At 35.5% G+C, this 24,339-nt stretch overlaps 1 protein-coding gene across 14 annotated transcripts in view; it reads left to right on the top strand.

Annotated features, from left to right (window-relative positions):
- LOC115223391 (multiple PDZ domain protein) overlaps positions 1–24,339 on the top strand; it is a 758,365-nt gene that overhangs the window by 491,795 nt on the left and 242,231 nt on the right. For all 14 annotated transcript variants that reach the window (XR_005003540.1, XM_036512481.1, XM_036512487.1 and 11 more), the window contains 2 exons: positions 16,557–16,940; positions 19,112–19,354. Coding sequence is in view for 13 of the 14 variants with exons in the window: in XM_036512481.1 (XP_036368374.1) it covers positions 16,557–16,940; positions 19,112–19,354 (627 nt within the window). In the remaining variant the exon portion in view is untranslated. The remainder of the gene's footprint in view (positions 1–16,556; positions 16,941–19,111; positions 19,355–24,339) is intronic.

The raw sequence follows: 24,339 nt of genomic DNA, 5'->3' as shown, positions 1-24,339 counted from the left end.
ATGCTGCCATAATCCTTACCTGCAGTTCATCTTTGGTGTTACAAGGAGTTTTGTTGGTCTCTCACTCAACTGCACCCCACACAATAATCAAGGGGGTTGCAGTCTGGGGAATTAGGTGGCCAGATGTTAGGAGTGATGTGGTCACAGAAATTGTCTGACAGCCACGACTGGGTTCTCCTGCTTGTGTGGCATGGTGCAGAGTCTCGTTGCCAGACATAGGGTCTTACAGCAGCCACCTTCTTGATCCAGGGCAGCACTACCTCCTCCAGGCATTTGATGTAGGCCTCCATGTTGAGTCTGAGGCCATCTGAGAAGATGAATGAAAGCATAACGTTGCCATCACTAGTGATCACTCCAAACACCATGATGTTGACTGGATGTTTGATCTTTATCACTCTTGGTACATGTCCTCAGATTGACACCCAAATACTCTGAAATGTTCATTTTGGAACTTCCATCACGAATGCCAAGTAGTGCAGCATATCATCTCCAAATTTCTGGCAGAATGAATTGCATCATGGTGCTGTTTTTAATCACAGATGGTGCCCAACTGACCCTACTATACTGTGCAGTCGACAAAATCAAAAACAATCAATGCACATGCATGAAATATAAAATACAAAATGGCGACAACTTACCCATCGTACCCTGTACATCTACACAGACACACACACACACAAGTATAGTGAAGCAAACAGGAAAAATAAAACTCAAAAGAGGAGTGTATATATATTTATATTGATATTTAGTAGAAGCAAGAGAGTGACTTGAGGTAAATATGTGTGTGAGCACATAGGTGCAAGACAATGACCAAAACAAATCATTAGATTTTAGCCATGGTTGGACACAGCCTTTGAGAGCTTGGTCAATCAAATTGACCCTGGTATTTATCTTTTATGTCTGGTACTTATTTCTATCAGTTTCTTTTCTCACTGCTTATTTACAGTAATGCAAACAAACCATCACTGGTTAACAAACAGTGGGAAGACAATCACAAAGAACCTCCCTCCCCCATATATATATGTATTTGACAAGCTTCCACTCAGTTTCCAGCTGCCAGATTGGCTTGGAAGGTGTTGGTATCCTCTGGCGAGCTGGCAGAAACATTAGCACGCAGGGTGAAATGCTTTGCGGTATTTCGTCTGCTGTTACGTTCTGAGTTCAAATTCCGCTGAGGTCGACTTTGCCTTTCATCCTTTCGGGGTCGATAAATTAAGTACCAGTTACGCACCTGTGTTTAGCCCCTTGTGGGTAGTAAAGAAATAGGTATCCTTTGATTACAATAGAGGATGCTTCCCCAAGGTACCATGCAGTGGAACTGAACCTGAAACCATGTGGTTGGAAAGTGACCTTCTTAACCACACATCCATGTGTGTGTGTGTGTGTGTGTGTGTGTGTGTGTGTGTGTGTGCTTGTGAGTCTGTGAGTGCGCGCGCGCATCCTTGTTTATGTCTGAGAAAGAAGGGCAAAGTGAAAACTGATTATGTGAGCTCATCTGGGATTAAAATTACAGCAACGACGCCTACTATCATATTTTATCTACCTTGAAAGCAATCACAAGTTTGAATTGCTCCTTTTAACTATCTCAGCATTGATTTAGCATCCTGTTTACAGTCTAAGGGAAATAACTCAGTTTTCCTATTTAATTTTTTCCCCCCTCGATTTGTTGTCTTCAATAGAAATTTTACAAAATTTGGCAAGATTCGTTGTTTTTATTATAAAATTTTCCCTTTGGTTTCGTTAAGTCTATAAAAACTATCTATAAATGATTTTGTTATAAACTTTATATTAGAATTGTTGATATGCAGGAAAAAACTTGTTAATCTTTTTCTCCTAACTGAATGATAATAATTATGACTGGTGCAAAGAAAAAGTTTTAATCCCCCCAAAACAAACTTATTAATAATCTGGATAAATATATAATACTGTTATATTTGAGGATGGTCTTATTTTTAGCGGTTCACCACAGGCATTATATATACTTAGTCTTCACTCCAGCTTTATTGTTATTCTTATTTTAGTGGCCTTTGTCTGGAAATCTTTTGTCACACACCCTGTGACCTCTTCAGTAACTCTCTATCCCATGTGTCTCCTCCTGTTGTTTAGTTCATTCTGTCGTGCTTTCACACACACACACACACACACACATACAGATGCAAACACATGAACAAATAGACACCCCCCACAGAAAAACAAAATGAAATAAGCAGAACAAGATTAGACATGTGAGATAGAGAGTCATTGATGAGCTCACAGGATGTGTGACAAAAGACACACTAAAAAATAAGAATAATAATAAAACTGAAGTGAAGAATGAATATGTAGTGTGTGTGTTTAATTGGCAAAAATATGACCATCCCCAAATACAACAATATCTATTTCAACACACTATTTCACATCAAGAATCATGCAAAACAAAAGCATAAACGTAAAAATATATAATCTTTTCACAATGATTCATTTTGCATATTAAAATACTTGATTTAATACAATGATTTGTAAATGTTCTCTAACACCAATGTAGCCACACCTTTTTTAAGGTTGAGCTTACAAAGAGTTGCTACAAGGGCCACTGGATGATAAACAGGATTCTAGTCTTTCTGAAAAATATATTTAACCCTTTAGTGTTCACATTATTCTGCCAAAATTAATGCTTTTTTATCCAAATTGTTTTGAACTAATCATTCATTAATCTTGTAGCTATGAGATTTTGATGAGGCAGCTGTTAATTTTTAAAACGATATTATAGGGTTGGTGTAAGAGACCAGATCTGGCCAGTTTGAACATAAAACAGGCAGAATATTTTTGGCTGGATATGGCTGGGTTAAATGCTAAAGGGTTAAAGCTAGTACAATACATATATTTTAAATACATTTTCAAAAATAATCTTTGTTGGATTAGAATATGAGCTGGACATTGTGTTCTCATTGAGTAGAAAACATGATTGATGGTGTATCAAAACCCAATATAATTTCATTCTACGAATCCTCACCTTTAGTTATTAACCTTTTACATAGAGGCTCCTCTTGTAAGGGATCACTTTATTGCAAGGGATACTCTCTCGGTGACCAGCTTACAGTGTACAACAAAAAATTTGGTTCTTTTTTAAAATAATTATATATTTTACAGTGAATTTAACAGCTTGTCGTTTATTAAAGGTGCCTTCCACAATATAGTTGCTATATGTGTGTATATATATGTTAACAAACATGTTATCAATGTTAAAATAACACAACTTAAAACAGGAATACAACTAATGTTTCCAAACAAAGTGTTTATTGTTTTATTTGGTATAAGCTCTAAAACAACACCCCCACCAAAAAGCAGAAAAATGTACCAGCCATGAGAGTTGGCAGACCATGGAAAGACAGATTTAAGAGATCCAGCTAGTGATTTTTTCTTTTAAGTGTTAATAACTTTTAGTGTGAAGTCGAGTAAAAATTAGGATTATGTCCCTTAGACTTAGATCTCAGTCACACAACACGGTCCTGCTTATACGACCATGTAACTAGATTCCGATTGATTTTTGTTATTAAAGCAGAAAATTTTTAATTTATTAGCAAAAAAAAAGAATGTTAACTGAACCATAAATAATCAATTAAATCCGTTGACTGCTTTTGATATGTTTAAACACTTGTTTCCTTGCTGTTCTTTCATCTATATATTTTGTCCTAAATTAATATTGTAACTGTATATTCTACATTAAAAATGTGTATAGAACAGAGAGAGAGCTACACGAAATGGTTGCATCGATATATAGGCTTAGCTGTGTGGCCTGAAAGTTTGCTGGAGAAGTGTAGAGATTCCAAAATTAATCCTATTGCGTGAAACCATGCCTATAAGGCATGATATCCAACTATCCATCCATTCATCCATCCATCCATCTCTCTCTCTCTCTCTCTCTCTCTCTCTATCTATCTATCTATCTCTCTTCTGTTGCTACTACAATGGTCTCTGTTTATCCAAGCAGACTGACCTGTACCTCCTCCATTCAGGCACCTCTACTCCACTCCTCTCTTTTCTTCTAGCCAGCCTTGTGCCCCCCCCCCCACACACACCCTGCTCACAACACTATTCTTGGCCCTTCTTCCTAAGAGCACCAGCCTTCTTGAATTTCTTTCCTTGTGGTATTCACCTGCAACACTTATCACAAAACATTAACACAACCTCATCAATCTCAACATGTTAAAAAAAAGAGGGTTTTTTCTACCATAGTTTTGAGTATACCAGTTCTATTTTGTGAATGAAATTTTGTAGACAGTAAACTGTGGGAGAAAAGCCAATTGGGTGTTTGGGTGTGCATATTACATACACACACATGCCTACATAGATACACATATCACATGACGTACCAGGCTATCAGATGTTGCTACACATCGCTGGTCACAATGTGCTTCACATAGTTTTAGCCTTCAAATGATGCCACCCCGCTGGCTAAGCGAGCAGGCCAACATACACATATATATATGTACATGTATGCATATAATGAAAGATAGATTCTTTCTCATCTCTTTAAATATTAAACATTTGTTAAAACTTGTCTCTCCTGTGGCATCTCTTTTTTTATGGTTTTGTACTTGTATACACATCATGAACAAACTCCCAATAAATCAGACCATCAAAAAAGTGATATTATTTATTCTGCCAGAGTTAGAGGCTGGTGCTGCCATCAAATGTTCACTGAACCAGTAATTGTCCCCTTATAAGTGAATAATTAAAAAAATAATATCATTATACCTGGGGATGGTCATATTTTGCCAATTAAATACATGCACTGTATACTTGCTCTTCATGTCCATTTTTGACATAAGGACCCCTTTCATTTCTATTATACTCTACTGGCCCTCCAGAACCATTCACTGTATTTGAAAAAGAAGTCCTACTGTATTTTTATAATCAAATATTATTAGGAATTGTATTAAAAATTTTTTTAAGATTTTGTGTCTTGTAGAAGTATAATCAAATTATTACACATAAATTTTAACAGTTAAATCTTATATGGACCCCTAAGGGCCATATGGCTCCTAGTTGAGAACCATTGATGTAGAGCATTGGATAGACTTCCTCATAGGATTCATTTCCACTTTCTGTACTCTAGATTCAGGCCCCACTAAGGCCAAATAGTTTTTCATCCTTTCAGGATTGATAAGAAATATATATATAAGCGTAGGAGTGGCTGTGTGGTAAGTAGCTTGCTTACCAACCACATGGTTCTGGGTTCAGTCCCACTGCATGGCACCTTGGGCAAATGTCTTCTACTATAGCCTCGGGCCAACCAAGCCTTGTGAGTGGATTTGGTAGATGGAAACTGAAAGAAGCCCATTGTGTATGTGTGTATGTATATATATATATATATATATGTATATATGTTTGTGTGTCTGTGTTTGTCCCCCCAACATCGCTTGACAACTGATGCTGGTTTGGCTAAAGACACCGATAGAATAAGTTCTAGGCTTACAAAGAATAAGTCCTGGGGTCGATTTGCTCAACTAAAGGCGGTGCTCCAGTATGGCTGCAGTCAAATGACTGAAACAATTATAAGAACATATATATATATATACATATATATATATATATATATATATATATATACCCACTCAGGACAGTGGATTGGCAGAATTGTTGAAACATCAGATCAAATGCCTTGTGGTAGCTGTTCTTTCTGGTTCTTTTACAGGTGTGCAGCAATAAATAATAGGAATATATAGTTGTACAGGTATACAGTATTAAACAGATGGTTACAGGTTTACACTATTCGGTAGTAGGTATACTTGTACTTAACTTTTTTTATACACCTGTACAGAAATGAACAATAAGAGTGTACAGGACCTCAAAATCTTGGTGTAATGTATTAGAGCATACATGTACAGTAATAAGCAACGAGAATATATAGCATTAATAGTAAAAGTGTACAGGTGTAATAATGAATAAAAAGAATCCTTAAATTAAAAAAAAACAAACCAAATTATTAATGAATGTAAAGAAACAGATAAAATTATTTGATTTGAAAGTGTAAATGAATGCGAATAATTAAACTCTTCATATTTGCATATCGACCTCACACATACACACGCATTAGCCAGCTAGTTTGAACTCCTAAAGGATTAACTTATCTCTCTCTCATTGGTGGCTTGTTTAAGCTTATTTGATTTTCATGAAGATGTATATGACACAATTCCTGTACTAATTACTAGTCCCTCCTTCTCTAACATATAACTGATTACCAATCATCATTTAATTGCTTCGGGCACTTTGTTTTTGTTTTCTCTTCTTTTCTTTTTTTTTTTTTTTACATAGTTTAATTATGCCAAAGTACATTTTTTTTGCTCTTCTTCGCTAATTTTCCCCCTCCTCATTTTGGTCTTTTTTTTTATATTTGTCTTTTTCCTACCGTATTTTTTTTTTCTCTAACCACGGATCTTTTATGGTTGTCAACAAATATCTGAATTTTTAAACACATACTCGATCAAAATGTGAAGAAAAAATATCTATGATGATAACAATAATAATAATATATAAAAAGAGAAAATGAAATAGGGAGAGAGATAGAGATTGTTTCTATCAAATCAACTTTCTAATTAATTACTTCTAATTTAAAAATTTACCAACAAAAAAAGAAACTTGAAAGACAGTTATTGCAATGTGTTTAGGAATCTTACTGCATTCAGGTTTGTATATTTGACCTTCAGGTCAATTAATTTACTGTTACCTTGCGTTTATTAATATTTTCTTTTCATTAACTTTACATATTAGCATTCATCCTCATCTTATCGGGAGGAAAAAAAAATCTAATTGTGCAATTTATTTTTTTTTAGCTTTAATTAATATAATATGTTATATATGAAGAAACAAAATGCAGTTATTTATCTTCTGTTTTTGTGTTAGTTTCCTCGTTAGCATTGTCATTGTGTGAGTTAATGAAGATCTAATTAATATAAAATAGAAGTGAGTCTGTTCTTTTGTACTGCAATCAATGTTTAGTTTTTGATTAGAATGCATGTGTGCATCAATACAAGGGAGTGTGTGTGTGTGTATGTGTGCATGCGTGCATGCATGTATATGTATACAAGCAGATATAAATGTATATGCATATAAAGAAATACGTTATTTGTGCATGTATGTATATATATATACACAAACACACATATATATGTATGCACACAGATGTATATATACATGTATATACGTATATATATATATATGTGTGTGTGTATATATATACTTTTATTCTTTTACTTGTCATTTGACTGCAACCATGCTGGAACACCACCTTGATGTGTGTGTGTATTTATGTATGTATGCATATATATATATATATGTATGTATGTATGTGTGTGTGTGTGTCTGTCTGTCTGTGTGTGTGTGTTTGTATATCAGTGGTTAGGGCAGCGGACTTGCGGTCGGAGGATCGCGGTTTCGATTCCCAGACCGGGCGTTGTGTGTGTTTATTGAGCGAAAACACCTAAAAGCTCCACGAAGCTCCGGCAGGGGATGGTGGTGATCCCTGCTGTACTCTTTCACCACTCTAAAAAAAAAAGGCGGTGCTCCAGCATGGCCGCAGTCAAATGCCTGAAACAAGTACAAAAAAAAAAAAAAAAAAATATATATGTATGTGTGTATGTACATTTTGTGTGTGTGGTACATATCTACATTGATGAATTATCTTTCTCAATATTCTGCTGGAATCTGTTTAAGATAAGCCATAAGGAGATTTAATCTCCTTTCCCTCCCAGTAGACATGCCCTTATTCCTTTTCTGCTTTTGATTTTCTTTGTTTTTGTCATAGCTCTCATTCAACCATTGGTTTATAGATTAATTGCATCTTCTAAGAAGATGAATTAAATCATCAATTATTTGGTTTTCTTGGCTTAGGCTTTAAATTTATAGAATTAGAAACTGACAGAGATTGCACTGGTCTAAATGTTATACATGGAAAGCAATATATTATTATTATTATATTATATTAGTTTTGTTCCATTCTGGATTCAAATTCCACAACATGCTAACCTACCTTTTATCCTTGCAGTGTTAATCAGTTGCTTTCATCTCACTAGCCAAAGATTTTTCAGCTGTGAGCTTTTTATCTTGTCTTTTAAGAGCTGTGTTTGAGACTCATCCTTGTTTTTATGCCCTCTATACTACACTGGCATGGATTAGCCAGTAGATTTTGAGGAGTACTTTACAGTTGAATACCCTTCTTGACATGAATCCCTTTAGTTAACTATTGTGACATGCAGGGATATGGTGTACCCATTGTTAAAAAACTAGGGATCAACAGGCACAGGGACTACATTATCTAATTTGACCCTTTTTTGTAATTTTATAAAGTATTGATTTGAAGGATATTTTGTTGCTATTTCTTGCAAATCAAGCACGTGCATAGAGGGGTGAGTGGGTGAACAACGTTTTGAATTAAATTTCACCTGAATTTAAATTTCAAATATCCCTTGCTGAAGTTTTTCTAAAAATCCTTATGATAACTCAAAGGATATTAAAATAAGCACAAAACAGATTAAAATTAATGAATGGCATAAATTTACCTTTTATTTAATATTCTAAGACAATAAGTTTACTTGGAGAACCAGTCAAGCGTATCTACCCTTGCACACTGATAATGTCACTGGCAGCTTGGTCTAAAAATAGAGTTTATTTAACCTTTAGCATTCAGATTACTCGAATGTCAAATGTAATGCTTATTTATTTATGTTGCTTTGAATCTATCTTGCATTATCTTGTAGTGTTGATATTTTGATGATGTGATTGTTGTTTTTAAGGTTAGTGTGAGAGACCAGATCTGACCAGTTTGAACATAAAACAGGTAGAATATTTTTAAGGTTGTAAGGTTAGTGTGAGAGACCAGATCTGACCAGTTTGAACATAAAACAGGTAGAATATTTGGGCTGGATATGACTGGTATAAATGTTACAAGGTTAAGGTTTACTAGTAAGGGTAAGGGCAGTAGCTATGACCTTCATAAAGCCTACAAAACCAGAGAGATCGGAAGAGTTGACATTTAGTTTTAACATTTGTGTAATCAATAGTTGAACAGTTTAAACTGAAACACTGACATATGTGTAACACACTTCCAAACATGTGTGTATGCACACACATGTGCATGTAAGTATTTTTTGTTATTGTTTAGTCCCAGGGCAGCCCTGATTGAGGAAATATATGACCAAAAGCATTCAAATCTTCACATGACAACCTCTCAAACAGAATACACCCAGTCCACCCTATATAATGGTTAGGGAATAAGAAGAGAAAATGAAGGGTTAAGAAAACCCTTTGATCTTGGCAAAGACTTAACCTCTTTAATGCTAGTGCCATTGATAAAACACAGCCAGTACATTTTGTAGAATGATTGGTGATAATATGGGCATCCAGTCATAGAAAGCAAACCAAAATTTAAACATATGAGCAAAACATGGTTCTCTGACCTGTCTAGGATGGCAGTAACTTTGAATAAAATGGACTGTCATAACTCATCCAACCCATGCCAGACTGGAAAAAAAGCATAAAATGATGGCAATATGGAAGGGTGCTTGTAGTGTACCTTGGGCCACATTATACAATGCTTCCTGTCTTTGTTTAGATAATAGTGTGTAATATGGAGATTTAGCTGTTATTTTCAGCAGATTGAATGGTGAGTGAACTGGAGCGTGTAAATAAAGTGTTTTGCTCAAGATTGCTACTGGTCTGGAAATCAAATCTACAATCTCATAAGTGCAACACCTAACCGCTAGATCATGTGCCTTCACAGAGACCTGAGATAAATAAACAAAAATTTTATAGGAGTGGCTGTGTGGTAAGTAGCTTGCTTACCAACCACATGATTCCAGGTTCAGTCCCACTGTGTGGCACCTTGGGCGAGTGTCTTCTACTATAGCCTCAGGCCAACCAAAGCCTTGTGAGTGGATTTGGTAGACGGAAACAAAGAAACAAAATGCTCCAGCTCTGAATTGTTCTGAGTACAGAGTGAATTTACACAGTAGCGTGCAGTGGCTGGGGTGTATATGTACCCGTGTGCATCTGTTCCATAAACACTTTCATTTATTTATATATGATGGACTCTCCCATCAAAGATGACGTATGGGTGTTCAGCTTTTGCTGAACATCCTGCACAAGTGATTTGTTTATAGTGATGAAATGTGTGTACTGTACTTTAGCTCACATCCTCCATCAAATCAACATACCCTGAACAGGAGCATGGTGTACCACACATCAGGTGTTGAAGTTATCACAGAGTAACGTGAGATGAAGTGTTTTGCTCAATAACACAACTCACCCCCTGGTCTAGGAATTGAAACTACACAAGCTCACAATCATGAGTGCAACACCCTAACCACTAGGCCATGCATCCTCACATGTATGTATGTATATTAGCCATAAAATGTCAAGAGGTTTGAGAGGTGAATATATAATAATAATAATGATAATAATAATAATAATAATGAAATTATTGTATACAGTGCTCAGGTGCACCACAACTTGTCAAAAGTACGTATAAAGCATATGAAGTAATGTACAAATGTCTGGAAAGCGAACAGTGTATGAGTCAGATACATGCTTGCGTGTGTATGGAGGGGAGAAAATCAGGTGTAGTGTTGGCGAATCTCAGGAAGCATGGAAGTTTTGAAGGATGCAGTGCTCTGACAACTAACAACTGATGTCGGCAGTTTGTTCCATACTTCAGCAACTCTCAGCGTGAAAAAATGTTTCCGAAAGTCATGGGAGCTGTGCTGTTTTCTTACTTATATTTAACCACTTGTTAAATATTTAACCACTTCCTGATATTTATTTAACCACTTGTTATCCTTAAGACTACTGTCATTTCACAGCTTCCTTTCATGTAATAATTTCAGCGTATAATAAATTATTTTACATGTCTGCACTAATATGCATGCTATGCATATGATACAATTATTTATTTACAAATCAATGCTGATAAAGCTAGGTCATCAGATCACTAAAACATGATGATAACCCCAATGCTTGAGTTGGCTTCTTTTATCTTCATTAATTTGTAAATATACAATTGCATTGTACAATGTGTAGAATGCTTATTAGTGCAGACATGTCAAATAATTTATTACACTCTGAAATTATTATTACATGATAGAGGCTGTGAAATGACCATAACCCCAAGGATAACAAGTGGTTAAATAAATATATTTACCTCTCAAACCTCCTGACTTTTTAGGGTTTGTATACTACTCATGAAATGATTTCATTGGGTGAGTCTCCTGGGTTTCAACTGCATAGAACTCTACATTATACTTAACCATATTGAATTACTGTGGTCTGCTAGCTGGGCCCACTAGAAGAGCTTTTCATGATAGCCACATCATTCTATGAATCTATGTATTGCGGATGTTTTGCGTTCTTGACTGGCTTCTGTGCCGGTGGCACGTAAAAAGCACCATCCGAATGTGGCCGATGCCAGCGCCGCCTTGACTGGCTTCTGTGCCGGTGGCACGTAAAAAGCACCAACCGATTGTGGTCACTGCCAGACTCCCCTGGCACCTGTGCTGGTGGCATGTAAAAAGCACCCACTACACTCACGGAGTGGTTGGCGTTAGGAAGGGCATCCAGCTGTAGAAACACTGCCAGATCAGACTGGAACCTGGTGCAGCCTCCTGGCTTCCCAGACCCCGGTCGAACCATCCAACCCGTGCTAGCACGGAAAACAGATGTTAAACGATGATGATGATGATATATGTATGTATGTATCTATACAAACACAACTGTATGCATGCACACACATTGCACAATTCATACCCTTCAAAATATTTATTTTTTAATCTAAACCAATGAGAAATGCCAAAATTAAATAAAGAATTAAAGAATTCCTACCAAAATTTTAATTAAAAAATAATTATTTGATTACTGTAGCAATCTTCGCAATAGCAGTGGTTCTTAATGCTGTGTCTACAATGGCATCACTCTACTGTAAAGTGATCTAACTTATGAAAGAAGAATTCCTTGAAAGAATCCAAATTTATCTTGGTGCTTCAAAAATGTAACCAGAATATTGAATAATGATATTTTGGCAAATTGGGCTGTCAGGATTTGACTGTATCTTTAAAATGTGCAGACAACTTGTAAAATTTAATTAATTCCCAAAATAGAGCCACTAGGATGGTGAAGAATCTTAACAGGCATGTATTTCTCATGAGACTTTTGAGCATCTATACTGTGTCACTTGACCTGCTAAAAATAGCTGCAAAATCACTCGCAAATTACACCTTACTATTTTATAAAAAGGAAGAATACATTTTAGTTCTCTTCCTGAAAGATAAAAATAAATAAATTAAGGATAGGGTGGTTGTAGCTAGAATGCTTTTGATCATGGGTTTGGCTTGGAGGGGTTGACTTGGGTGTTAAAAAAATAACTGTTGATAATAGTTAAAATTTAGAAACTTCAGGGAAGATATTTATGGTCAAGAGCATTTATTCCATTTGCCTGTTATATAAAGAAGTTATAGTAGTGTGGAATGCATGTTGTCTAGTGGCTAGGGGGTTGGATTCAAGTCCTTGACCAGATGGTGCATTGTGTCTTTAAACAAGACAGTTCTGTTTATCTTGCCTCTATCTACCTGACTGAATATGAGTACCTGCTAATTGCACTGCTTGTGCAGCCTTATCTCCCTCCAGCTGTCACATCCATGAGTAGGCCAAAGTGTCTGTATTTTCTAAGGACTCTACAGGCACCTAAGACAACTAGAAAAAGCATGGTACATGCTACTAAGTAATCTTCACTTCCGCATGAAGCCTATAGTATTTCTTCTCTTGCTTTTTTCTTTTACTTACAGCTACCATCCTTTGTGCACAAAAGGGCTTCTGGACTTTATATAGTAATTAATGAATCACTTGTTAATTGTATTTAGTCATTGAAAATGATACTACTCTGTGTCATTTTATTTAATCATCATCATCACGACATCCACTTTTCCATGATTGCATTGGTCAGACAAAGTTTATTGAGACTGATTTTGTACAGTCAAATACCCTTGTTGTCCCCAACTTTCACCTGTTTCCAATCAAAGTAATATTTCCCCAAGGCCAGAAATGTTGTTGTGGAATATTGGAAATGAATGACACTGTATGACAGTGACAATCATTTACAACTATCATGCAAAATTAAGACAGGAAGACACAGGCAAACACACTCACAGACACATGTGTACAAGAGGCTGACTTCTTACAGAAAGCCATTTGAATGTATTATCAAAAGAACTATGGAAGGCCAGATTGACATCCCAAATTGGTTTGCTATAACACAGGCAAATCTTGTAGCCAAGAATGAAACTAAGTTGGCAGAAAACTGTAGGCTCATTGCTTGCCTAAACATTATGTATATGATGTACACAAGCTACTTCAACCAATTCCTTCAGAATCATTATGAGTGCAGGAGTGGCTGTGTGGTAAGTAGCTTGCTTACCAACCACATGGTTCCAGGTTCAGTCTCACTGCGTGGCACCTGGGGCAAATGTCTTCTACTATAGCCTCGTTCTGGACATCATCACTTTGGGGCACTTCCATGGGGGAATTCATGAAGTGGCTGGAGCACTGCAACAAGTGCATTGAAGTCAAAGATTCCTATGCTGAAGGAGATCAGAGTTTTGTACTTCTTTGAAGTGAATGTCACTCTGAAAAAGTGTCAAAACTTCTGAAATGCACCTCGTAATTTGTTACTCTAACCTCAAGCTGATCAATGCCTTGTGAATGAAATTGGTAGATGGAAACTAGAATTACCAAACTCTAATAGGTACTGGGGTCGAAATGATTAACTAAAGTTCTTGAAGGTGCTGCCCCAGCCTAGCTGCAATCCAGTGACTGAAACCAGTAAAAAATTTAAGAAAATTAATATTTTTACCTCACACATATTCATTTACTCTTAAATGAACTGAAATGGGTCAATAGATGATGTCCTTGTTTTTTTGTTTTTTTTCAGGGGGGAGGGGTTCAGTTTATCATTTATGTTTTCTTTTATTTGTTTCAGTCATTGAACTGAGGCCATGTTGGAGCACTACCTAGAAGGGTTAAGTCAAACAAATTAATCCCAGCCTGATACTTATTCTATCAGTCTCTTCTCCTGAGCCACTAAGTTACAGGGATGTAAACAAACTAACACTGGTTGTTAAGCAGCAGTGTGAAAAAAGACACACTCCTCTGCGTGTGTGTGTGTGTGTGTGTGATGGTCAACCCAGGACTATAGTAGAAGGCATTAGCCCAATGTGTGCCATACAGTAGGACTGAACCCAGCACCATGTATTTCAGAAGCAAACTTCTTACCATACACCTACATCTGTGCTTAGGGTTAACTATGTCCCCTTTCTATAGACAGATTACATTTTTTGGCATGCCTAGAAACCAATTTTCTTTTCTATCTTCCAAATATTTTTCTTCTTTATTTGTTGCTCAGTCTAGCATATGAATTAGTTAGTTGAGACCATAAAGTAGATAAGGTTTACTATCTTTATGCCTTCCGTCTCAGTTTCTCTCTTTACTTATTTATTTGTTTTGCCTTGTTATAAGCTTGAATGTTAGAGATTATTTTCAACAGCTGTACTTTTATCAGGTCTTTTATTTTTTTTCTTCCTTACCCCAAATTGTAATGCTAACATTTCCAAATGGGAATCTAATTTTAGCAAGCATAGTTGATGGCATTCTTAACTATATATATATATATATATATATGTATGTATGTATGTATAATCATCAGTCACAGAAGTTTGGTGCAGGCTTTGGCCTGGCCAGCTCTTGACAGACATTAAACTTTGACAATAATGACAGTCATCCTTTACTGTTTGTTTTCCATGCTATATATACATGCATATATATATATATACACACATATATATATATATATATATATATATATATATATATATTTAGGTGCAGGAGTGGCTGTATGGTAAGTAGCTTGCTTACCAACCACATGGTTCCAGGTTCACTCCCACTGCATGGCACCTTGGGCAAGTGTCTTCTACTATAGCCTCAGGCCGACCAAAGCCTTGTGAGTGGATTTGGTTGACGGAAACTGAAAGAAGCCCGTTGTTTATGTGTGTATATATATATATATGTATGTATGTATGTGTATATGTTTGTATGTGTGTGTATATGTTTGTGTTTCTGTGTTTGTCAACCAATGCTGGTGTGTTTACATCCCCATAACTTAGCGGTTCGGCAAAAGAGACTGATAGAATAAGTACTAGGCTTACAAAGAGTAAGTTCTGGGGTTGATTTGCTCGACTAAAGGCAGTGCTCCAAATGACTGAAACAAGTAAAACAGAATATATATATATACACACACATGCAGATACATATACACATATATAGAAGACGTTAAACAAGTCTTTAACTTTTTTCCTTGACAGCCTGTGGGAGAGCCAGCATTTGCAACATGATGCTTTTTCTATTACCAACACTAAACTGTTCTTCAAGTTTTTTTTTTTCCCTCAGGTGTTTGAAAGTGCAGAGTAACTGGCTATAGTGTCAATAAGAGACATAAATATCATTACTGTTTCATTCCAACAGTGACTGTCACACATTCACACACACACATACATGTACTTTTGTGAATGTGTATGTATATATGTAGCTATCTAGATATATATGAGATAGGTTTCCCACAGTTTCCATCAACCAACCAAATTCATTCACAAAGTAATTGCCAAACCCAGGTTGTAATGGAAGACATTTACCTAAGATACTGCATAGCACATATATATATACTTTATTAAAAACAGCAGAAACATCATAAAAACTGTTACTCAGAGTTTCATGTTCCTGCCAAATGGCAACATGAAACTCTGAGTAACAGTTTTTGGGATGTTTCTGCTGCTATTAATAAAGCATATTACTCTACATCTGGTATTTGAGTACTCTTTTTTCCACCATGTTTCACATTTATGTGCTTACTCCGGTATATATATATATATATATATATGTGTGTGTGTGTGTGTGGTGTGTGTGTGTGTGTGTGTGTGTGTGGTGTGTGTGTATGTATGTATGTATGTATGTATGTATGTATGTATGTATGTATGTATGTGTGTGTGTGTGTGTTGTGTGTGTGTGTGTGGTGTGTGTGTGGTGTGTGTGTGTGTGTATGTATGTATGTATGTATGTATGTATGTATGTATGTATGTATGTGTATGTATGTGTGTGTGTGTGTGTGTGTGTGTGTGTGTGTGTGTGCGCGTGTGTGTGTATATATATATATATAAACGTTTTTAATTTACTCACCCACACTCTGCAGAACAGAAAAGCCAGTACACAACTCCAAATCTCCAAAGATTTCTCAAAGGAGGAGTCCTAACCCTGGGATGTTGAAATACAGTTTAAAAATACAAAACCATCAACTTGTATTTTTTGTTATAATTTACATTGCTTTGCTTTTAAAAAAAAAAAATAAAAAACATTTACATCACACAATGATATATATTATACTTGTGTGTGTGTGTGTATCTATAGTTATTGAGCATGTTTCAGTTGTATTATTATTTCTATTAATTCATCAATGATTATAATTCTACCTTTTCCTACTCCTTCAGGTTAATGGTAAACGCCTCCTGGGATTGAATCATAAAGAGGTTGTGAGTATATTAAAAGAGCTGCCGCAACATGTTCGGTTGGTCTGCGCTCGTCCAAAGAAAAGTAAATTAGAAAACTTTGCCAGCAAAGAACAAGATGTCTTTCAAAGCCCTTCACTACTCAATTCTGGAGTGATTCCCAACTCACCATGTACAGACCGGCTCGTAAAAGCTAAATCAGAAGTTACATTAACATCACAAGAATGGACTGCTGAGAAGAACCTCCTAAATCGGTCACGATCCCTTGAGCCCTTAACGGGGCTTGCTATGTGGAGTAGTGAACCTGTTGTTATAGAATTGAAGAAGCTTGACAAAGGCCTTGGATTTAGCATTCTTGATTATCAGGTAACTATTGATCTGGACATTGTAATATTTTGCTTATTTACGTGATCCTTTTTTTTTTTCTTCTCTTTTTTTCAATGTTTGGGAGGTTTACTTGCTAATCAAGCGATTTTATGTGAGACCATGTATTGAAACTAAAACGGCAAGGAAAACACATACCAGCCATTCAAATACACACAAAGACCTTCGCATTCAAATTTCTTTGTCAAATGTATTGCTTATTTATTCACATTGTTTTGAATTAATTATATGTTATCCTATAACTTCAAGATTTCATTGGTGTGTTTATATGTTATTAGAATGACATTGTAGAGTAGGTGTAAGAGGTTGGATCTGGTCAGTTTTAAAATAAAATAGGTAGAATATTTCTGCCAGATAGGAGTCAGATTAAATGTAGAAGGGTGAAACATTTAAAATAGCCCTATGATGATGAAAGAAAGCAAAAAATTAAACAGCCAAAATGTGTCCCAATGTAGCTTAATCAACAGAAAAGCCTCTTTAAATTCATTATATGCTTAAATCAACCCTACATAGTTGAAAATAAATTAAGAAATGTCAAATGGCCAGGCTGAATCATTATTGTGCTGGAAAAATGGTTAGTGGAATTTCTTCCAACTTTTATGTTCTGAGTTGAAATGCCACCAGGTTCGACTTTGCCTTTCATTTTTTCAGGAGTTAATAAAATAAGTACCAGTCGAACACTAGGGTTGATGTAATCAACTTATCCTTTTCCCCCGAAATTGCTGGTCCTGTGCCAAAATATACATGGAGATGACATGGAGTACAATTTCAGCCTTGCAGCTTAACAAAATCCTGTTTAACCCTTTCGTTACCAACCCAGCTGAAACCGGTTCTGGCTCTGAGTACAAATGTCTTGTTCTCATAAGTTTTGAATTAAAATCTTCCACCAAACCTTAGTCACAATTTATTTTCTTAACACTAGCTGAATGATAACCAAGCTATTTTACTAAATTCTTTATTATATTTAAAGTAATTGAAAGAAACACAGAGCATCTCAAAATAATTACAGTAACAAAAGGGTTAATTGTTCAACTCATACCAGTATGGAAAGCATACATTAAATGATGGTGGTGGGAGCAACAGCAAACATGTGTGTGTGTGTGTGTGTGTGTGTTAATTTCAGGTTATCATTTTAGAGTAAATTTAAAAGAATAACAGAATATTAACTGAGGTCCAGGATACTTATACTGATGGTAGTGTCAAATATATTTGAAAATTCATTTCACATGGACTTCTAAATTTCATCTGACAGCTTAGTCAACTTGTGAAGTAAAACTTACAAGCCCCGATCCAACCAAAATTTTATAATATATAGAGAGGTAATATTTATGGCCACTTAAACATGAATGTTCTGTTAGAACAAACTATACTGCGGTAGATACCATGAGAGCAACTCTCATATAGGCTTTTGGGGCAAACTAATCTCATGGTATCTCTCAAGTTTCTCTCACAGTTTCTTCTGCAGTATAGTTTGTTCTAACAGAACATCCACTTTTAAGTGGGGATAAATATTATCTCTTGGTATTAATATTGCCCCTATCACTAATACTCTTTACTCTTTTACTGTTTTACTTGTTTCAGTCACTTGACTGTGGCCATGCTGGAGCACTGCCTTTAGTCAAGCAAATCGACCCCAGGACTTATTCTTTGTAAGCCTAGTACTTATTTTATCGGTTGCTTTTGCCGAACCGCTAGGTTACGGGGACGTAAACACACCACCATCGGTTGTCAAGCGATGTTGGGGGGACATCGCTTGATACACACACACACACACATATATATAAATATACATATATATCGTATATATATAAATATACATATATACGATGGGCTTCTTTCAGTTTTCGTCTACCAAATCCACTCACAAGGCTTTGGTCGGCCTGAGGCTATAGTAGAAGACACTTGCCCAAGGTGCCATGCAGTAGAACTGAACTTGGAACTATGTGGTTGGTAAGCAAGCTACTTACCACACAGCCCTCTTACACCTAGTCATTTTTTATAATATAGATGTGTGTGTATGAACACATGCTCAAACACACAATTCTAGTGATTTAAGCCAAATGCCTGCAAACAGCTCTATACACACAATCAAGATGTATTCGGTGCCATTTTCATATATATATATATCTATTTTCTTTTCTTGCCAAATCCAGGACCCCGTAAACCCTGCTGAGACAGTAATTGTGATCAAAAGTCTTGTCCCTGGTGGTGTGGCACAACTGGACGGGCGGTTGTTACCAGGTGACAGGTTAGTTTTTGTTAATGACGTCAATTTGGAACATGCTACTTTGGATGATGCTGTCCAGGCACTGAAAGGGGCTCCAAGAGGAACTGTTGTCATCGGTGTAGCAAAGCCATTGCCGTTGTCGGCCAATATACCCCCAGCAGATCAGGATGTAAGTTGGCTTCTCTTCTCATTTTACCATGAAATTTTGTTTTATGCTTTACACATTTTATATATACATTTATATGTGTGTGTATAATTATATATATATATATATATATATATATATATATATATATATATATATATGTATATGTATGTATGAATATAATATATATATATAGATATATATTTCTACTTGTTATGGCTTTCTGTATGAACTCTTTCTCTCTCTCTCTCTCCTCTTTGTCTTTGTCTCTCTCTCTTCTTTGTCTCTCTATCTATCTCTTTTTTCTTTCCCTCTCTCTCTGAACCTTTTGGGAAAAACAGTGTATTGATTCTCTTTAGTCATATGCAAGGCATCAAAGTTGCAGACATAGGGCTGTATATATCATATGTATATATAAATAATGTATTTAGGTAGCAGTATATACATTAATCTCTGTGTGTGTGTTAGTGTGTTTATTTATACACATACACACATAGATTAATGTATATACACATACCCATTGATATTAGTGTACATTTGTCATATATAATGTATATACATTACATACATTAGACAGGAGAATATATATACTATGAATATATGCTTGTATATGTTATATTATAAATGATACATTTATACACATACCTACATGTATTCATATATATATATATCATATATATTTTATAAATATAGATAATCATAGTGTAAATACAATAGTAAAAGGAAGCATGAGAAGACAGCATAATCCTTAGGTAAAATTTAGAATTCAGGTGCATACCCAGCAAGAGACACACACACTAACATAGAAAATATTTAATTCAGGTGCTGTATCATGGTCTTAACCATGATGGCTAAACTAAACTTAAGAACATTCTAACATTTCTTCACAACTATGATAATAGTTTCAAATTTTAGTACAAGGCCGCTAATTTTAGTGGGAGGGATTTAGTCAATAAACATTGACCCACCTGTTAGTCAATTACAGGTGTTTTAGTCTTTAAGGCTAGCCTTTTCCTTGGACAACACTGGTGACATAATGAAGGGAGATTTACACATTAAGCCACTGCTAGTCTTCACCTCACCCACCACCAACTTGCACATATAAGTACAAATACTTGGTTAACTTTGACCAGTGGAGGCTCTGGTTAGGATTTCCCGTTACATGGAACTTTCACTTTCACTCTGAGGAGCAACAAAAGTATTCTTAGTTGTTTGTTGTTATTGTCTAGACCCGTGTCAGCCCTGTTGAATCTATAATCAAGAACTTTCCAGCTATGACCATCCAGTATTTTTTTATATCTAGCACTACAGTGTCTGATATGTCCTTTTCTAAGACAGCAGGATAGAATTTGATGGAACTTCTGTTGCTATTTCTAGCAGTTGAAGTGATAATTTAAATGCATTTCTCATCCAAGGGATTTTGAAGTACATGTTGAGTTTTATGAATTCAACTTAAGATTACACTACAACAAGTTATATGGATAAAATATGAAAACAAAATAATCTCGTTATGGCATCACCATTGAATTAAAGAATTTTTAGACTTAACAGTGAAAATTGGTGAAAACACCACTAGCTGTTTCGTCCTGTTGGATATTTTACAAATTCTTCAGAAAGAAAAAGAAAAAAAAGAAAACACAAAGAATGAAAAAAAAACTGTTTTGCAGTTAGTGTTCTATGAATTACGTATGAAACTCTGAAGTAATGCAAAACCTGTGCTCCTGTTTCAAAGGAAGACTTCGTACGTTGGGTAAAAAAACACATTATCAGCTCATGATGACAAGCTCATGAGGTTCACAAGTGGTTTTATCTAATCTCTTCAGCTAGCTTATGTTTTGCTCAGTGTGCTTGGCAAAATGTTTTGCTCTTTTTCTGCTGGCACTGCCATGCTTCTTTAAAGTCAGGAAACTACAAACTGTATGAGAATATGGTCACTTATTAGTAAATAAATAAATTTAAAAAAAAGGAAGATATTTGGTGCATTAGATTTAAAAAAAAGAAATTATTTCCTCTAAGTAGCTGTGTTGATTTCTCTATAGCTTTAAGTCATCAAAGAATCTTTATGGTTCAAGCTGTGCTAGATGTACTGCCTATGAAATAGTTTGTATTTGTGCACGTGTGGCTTTTTGCCTTTCTTTATTTTTATACACTTCCAGCTTCCAATGTTCATGGCTGTAAAAGTTTAAATTTCTGGCTTCAATCAACATTGTTTAACATTTGTATTGCTCTTACTCTTGCTGTGCTTACATTTGTTATCTAAATGAAATATGCTCATTTGTGTAAGCTGAGTGTAATTATAAGTTTAAATAATACTGGTCTTCAGGTATTTAATTATAATGAAAGCAACAAGTTGTTTTAACATTTGGTGAGCAGATAATTTTGTTTTTGTAAGGAAATCCTATTATTAGTTTATTTTTTTATTTTTTACTTGTTTCAGTCATTTGGCTGCTGGGGCATCCCCTTGAAGAATTTTAGTCAAACAAATCAACCCCCAACACTTACTTTTACTTTAAGTTCAGTGCATAGTCTATTGGTTTCTTTTGCTGACACCAAGACCAGCACCAATAAGGTTGCCATGACATTCACAAGACGAGATACATGACTAGTTAAATTAAATATAATTATTGAGTATTCAATAGTTTTTATGCTTTTTTTTTTCTGTAACTTTAATATTTCTTCATAATCCAAATCCAGAAGGAAATTCTACAATATTTAAAATTTTTTGTAGTGGTTTTGGGTTTAGTCCTACTGTGTGGCACATTAGGTAAGTGTCTTCTGTAATAGCCCTGGGCTGACGAAAGCTTTGAGTGGGTTTGGTAGGCAGAAACTGAAAGATAAGGTGGCAAGCTGGCAGAAACGTTAGCACACCGGGCGAAATGCTTAGCGGTATTTCGTCTGCTGTTACGTTCTGAGTTCAAATTCCACCGAGGTCAACTTTGCCTTTCATCCTTTTGGTGTTGATAAATTAAGTACCAGTTATGCACTGGGGTTGATATAATCGACTTAATCCCTTTGTCTATCCTTGTTTGTCCCCTCTATGTTTAGCCCCTTGTGGCCAATAAAGAAATAAGAAACTGAAAGAGACTCATATGATCAAATTGTGGTACTTAGTTTAATTCCATTGTAAAAGAAGTTGGTATATGTAAAAAATCAATGAAAGAATTGTTTGTCTGCCTTGTACAGAATCTAAAATCCTAACCATTTGATAGATGCATGGCCTTGTGGATTAGAGTTTTGAGCTCACCACTATAAGGCTAGGGTTTCAGTTCCCAAACCAAACAGTTTATTGTGTCCTTCAGCAAAGCACTTCATTTTACATTGCTGCAGTCTACTCAACTGAAATGTGTACCTGAATACCGTTCCCTAGATGTGTGTGTAACTAGGGGACAACTTTTCGGCCAAACATACTCTCCATTAAAAACATAACTACGTTAAAGTTTTATCCTTAATTTATTAAGGACTTTTCATGATTCCTTGTCATTTCTTTATACCTTGTTTGGAACAGTTTGAAAATATTCAGTCATGTTTTCAAAGCCGTTGATTCTGCCAGCTCTGGCAGAACCATTAGATTGTTTCAGAGTCAATAAAATAAGTACCAGTTGAGCACTGGGGTCAATGTAATTGACTTACCATCCCTGCAAAATTGCTAGTCTTGTACTTAAATTTGAAACTGTTATTATTTTTATTATTCATAAGGCAATGAATAAACAGTTCTGTTAATGCTTAGCAGCATTTCTTCTGGCTCTTTACATTCAAGTTCAAATGCTGCTAAGGTCCACTTTGCTTTTTAGCCATTCAGGATTGATAGAATAAGTACCAGTTGATCACTGGGGTCAATGTAATCAACTTACTCCCTCTCCCTAAACTTGCTAACTTCATGCTAAAATTTGAATCCTTTATGATTATCGCAAATGATTTCTATCATGCAGATGACCACTATGAGTGCTTCATTTATTTGAATCTCATCCAATTTGTGTGCATACCAACTCTAACAGTGCACTTCCTTCCTATATAATAACAATAATTATAACAATAATTGATGTTTTAAGCTTGCATTTCAATCCAACAGTTGCCAAACTGTAAGATGAATGTCACAAAAAACCAAAAAAGAAGCAAAAATGAGAGAGAAAGAGAGAGGAATATTGAGTGAGATTAAATAGTGGTGTGGTGTGGTGATGGTCATTTGATTGGTTCATTGATTTATTCTCAACTTCGATTATTCAGTCTCTGTTCTGTAAAGCACTAAGTCAATAATTTCTAATTTGGTTTTCACTCTACTGTTCTTTTCCTTCGTCTTCTCTTTCATAAGTTTGTTGTTGTTTTTTGTCATTTAAGCCCCTAAATCCCCAGCCAAGACTGAACAGACTCTTCAAGCAAGGACTTCCTTCACATGTAGTCACAGATACTCCTCTCTAACTCTCATCATCAGAAACCCACAATAATATGATCAAATTGTGGTATTTAGTTTAATTCCATTGTAAAAGAAGTTGGTATATGTAAAAAATCAATGAAAGAATTGTTTGTCTGCCTTGTACAGAATCTAAAATCCTAACCATTTGATAGATGCATGGCCTTGTGGATTAGAGTTTTGAGCTCACCACTATAAGGCTAGGGTTTCAGTTCCCAAACCAACAGTTTATTGTGTCCTTCAGCAAAGCACTTCATTTTACATTGCTGCAGTCTACTCAACTGAAATGTGTACCTGAATACCGTTCCCTAGATGTGTGTGTAACTAGGGGACAACTTTTCGGCCAAACATACTCTCATTAAACATAACTACGTTAAGTTTTATCCTTAATTTATTAAGGACTTTTCATGATTCCTTGTCATTTCTTTATACCTTGTTTGGAACAGTTTGAAAATATTCAGTCAGTTTTTCAAAGCCGTTGATTCTGCCAGCTCTGGCAGAACCATTAGATTGTTTCAGAGTCAATAAAATAAGTACCAGTTGAGCACTGGGGTCAATGTAATTGACTTACCATCCCTGCAAAATTGCTAGTCTTGTACTT

Source organism: Octopus sinensis, linkage group LG23 (genome assembly GCF_006345805.1).
Source record: "Octopus sinensis linkage group LG23, ASM634580v1, whole genome shotgun sequence".
Classification (NCBI taxonomy): Eukaryota; Metazoa; Mollusca; class Cephalopoda; order Octopoda; family Octopodidae; genus Octopus; species Octopus sinensis.
The sequence above is the reverse complement of the archived record's forward strand: the minus strand, read 5'-3'. Positions and strand labels throughout refer to the sequence as shown.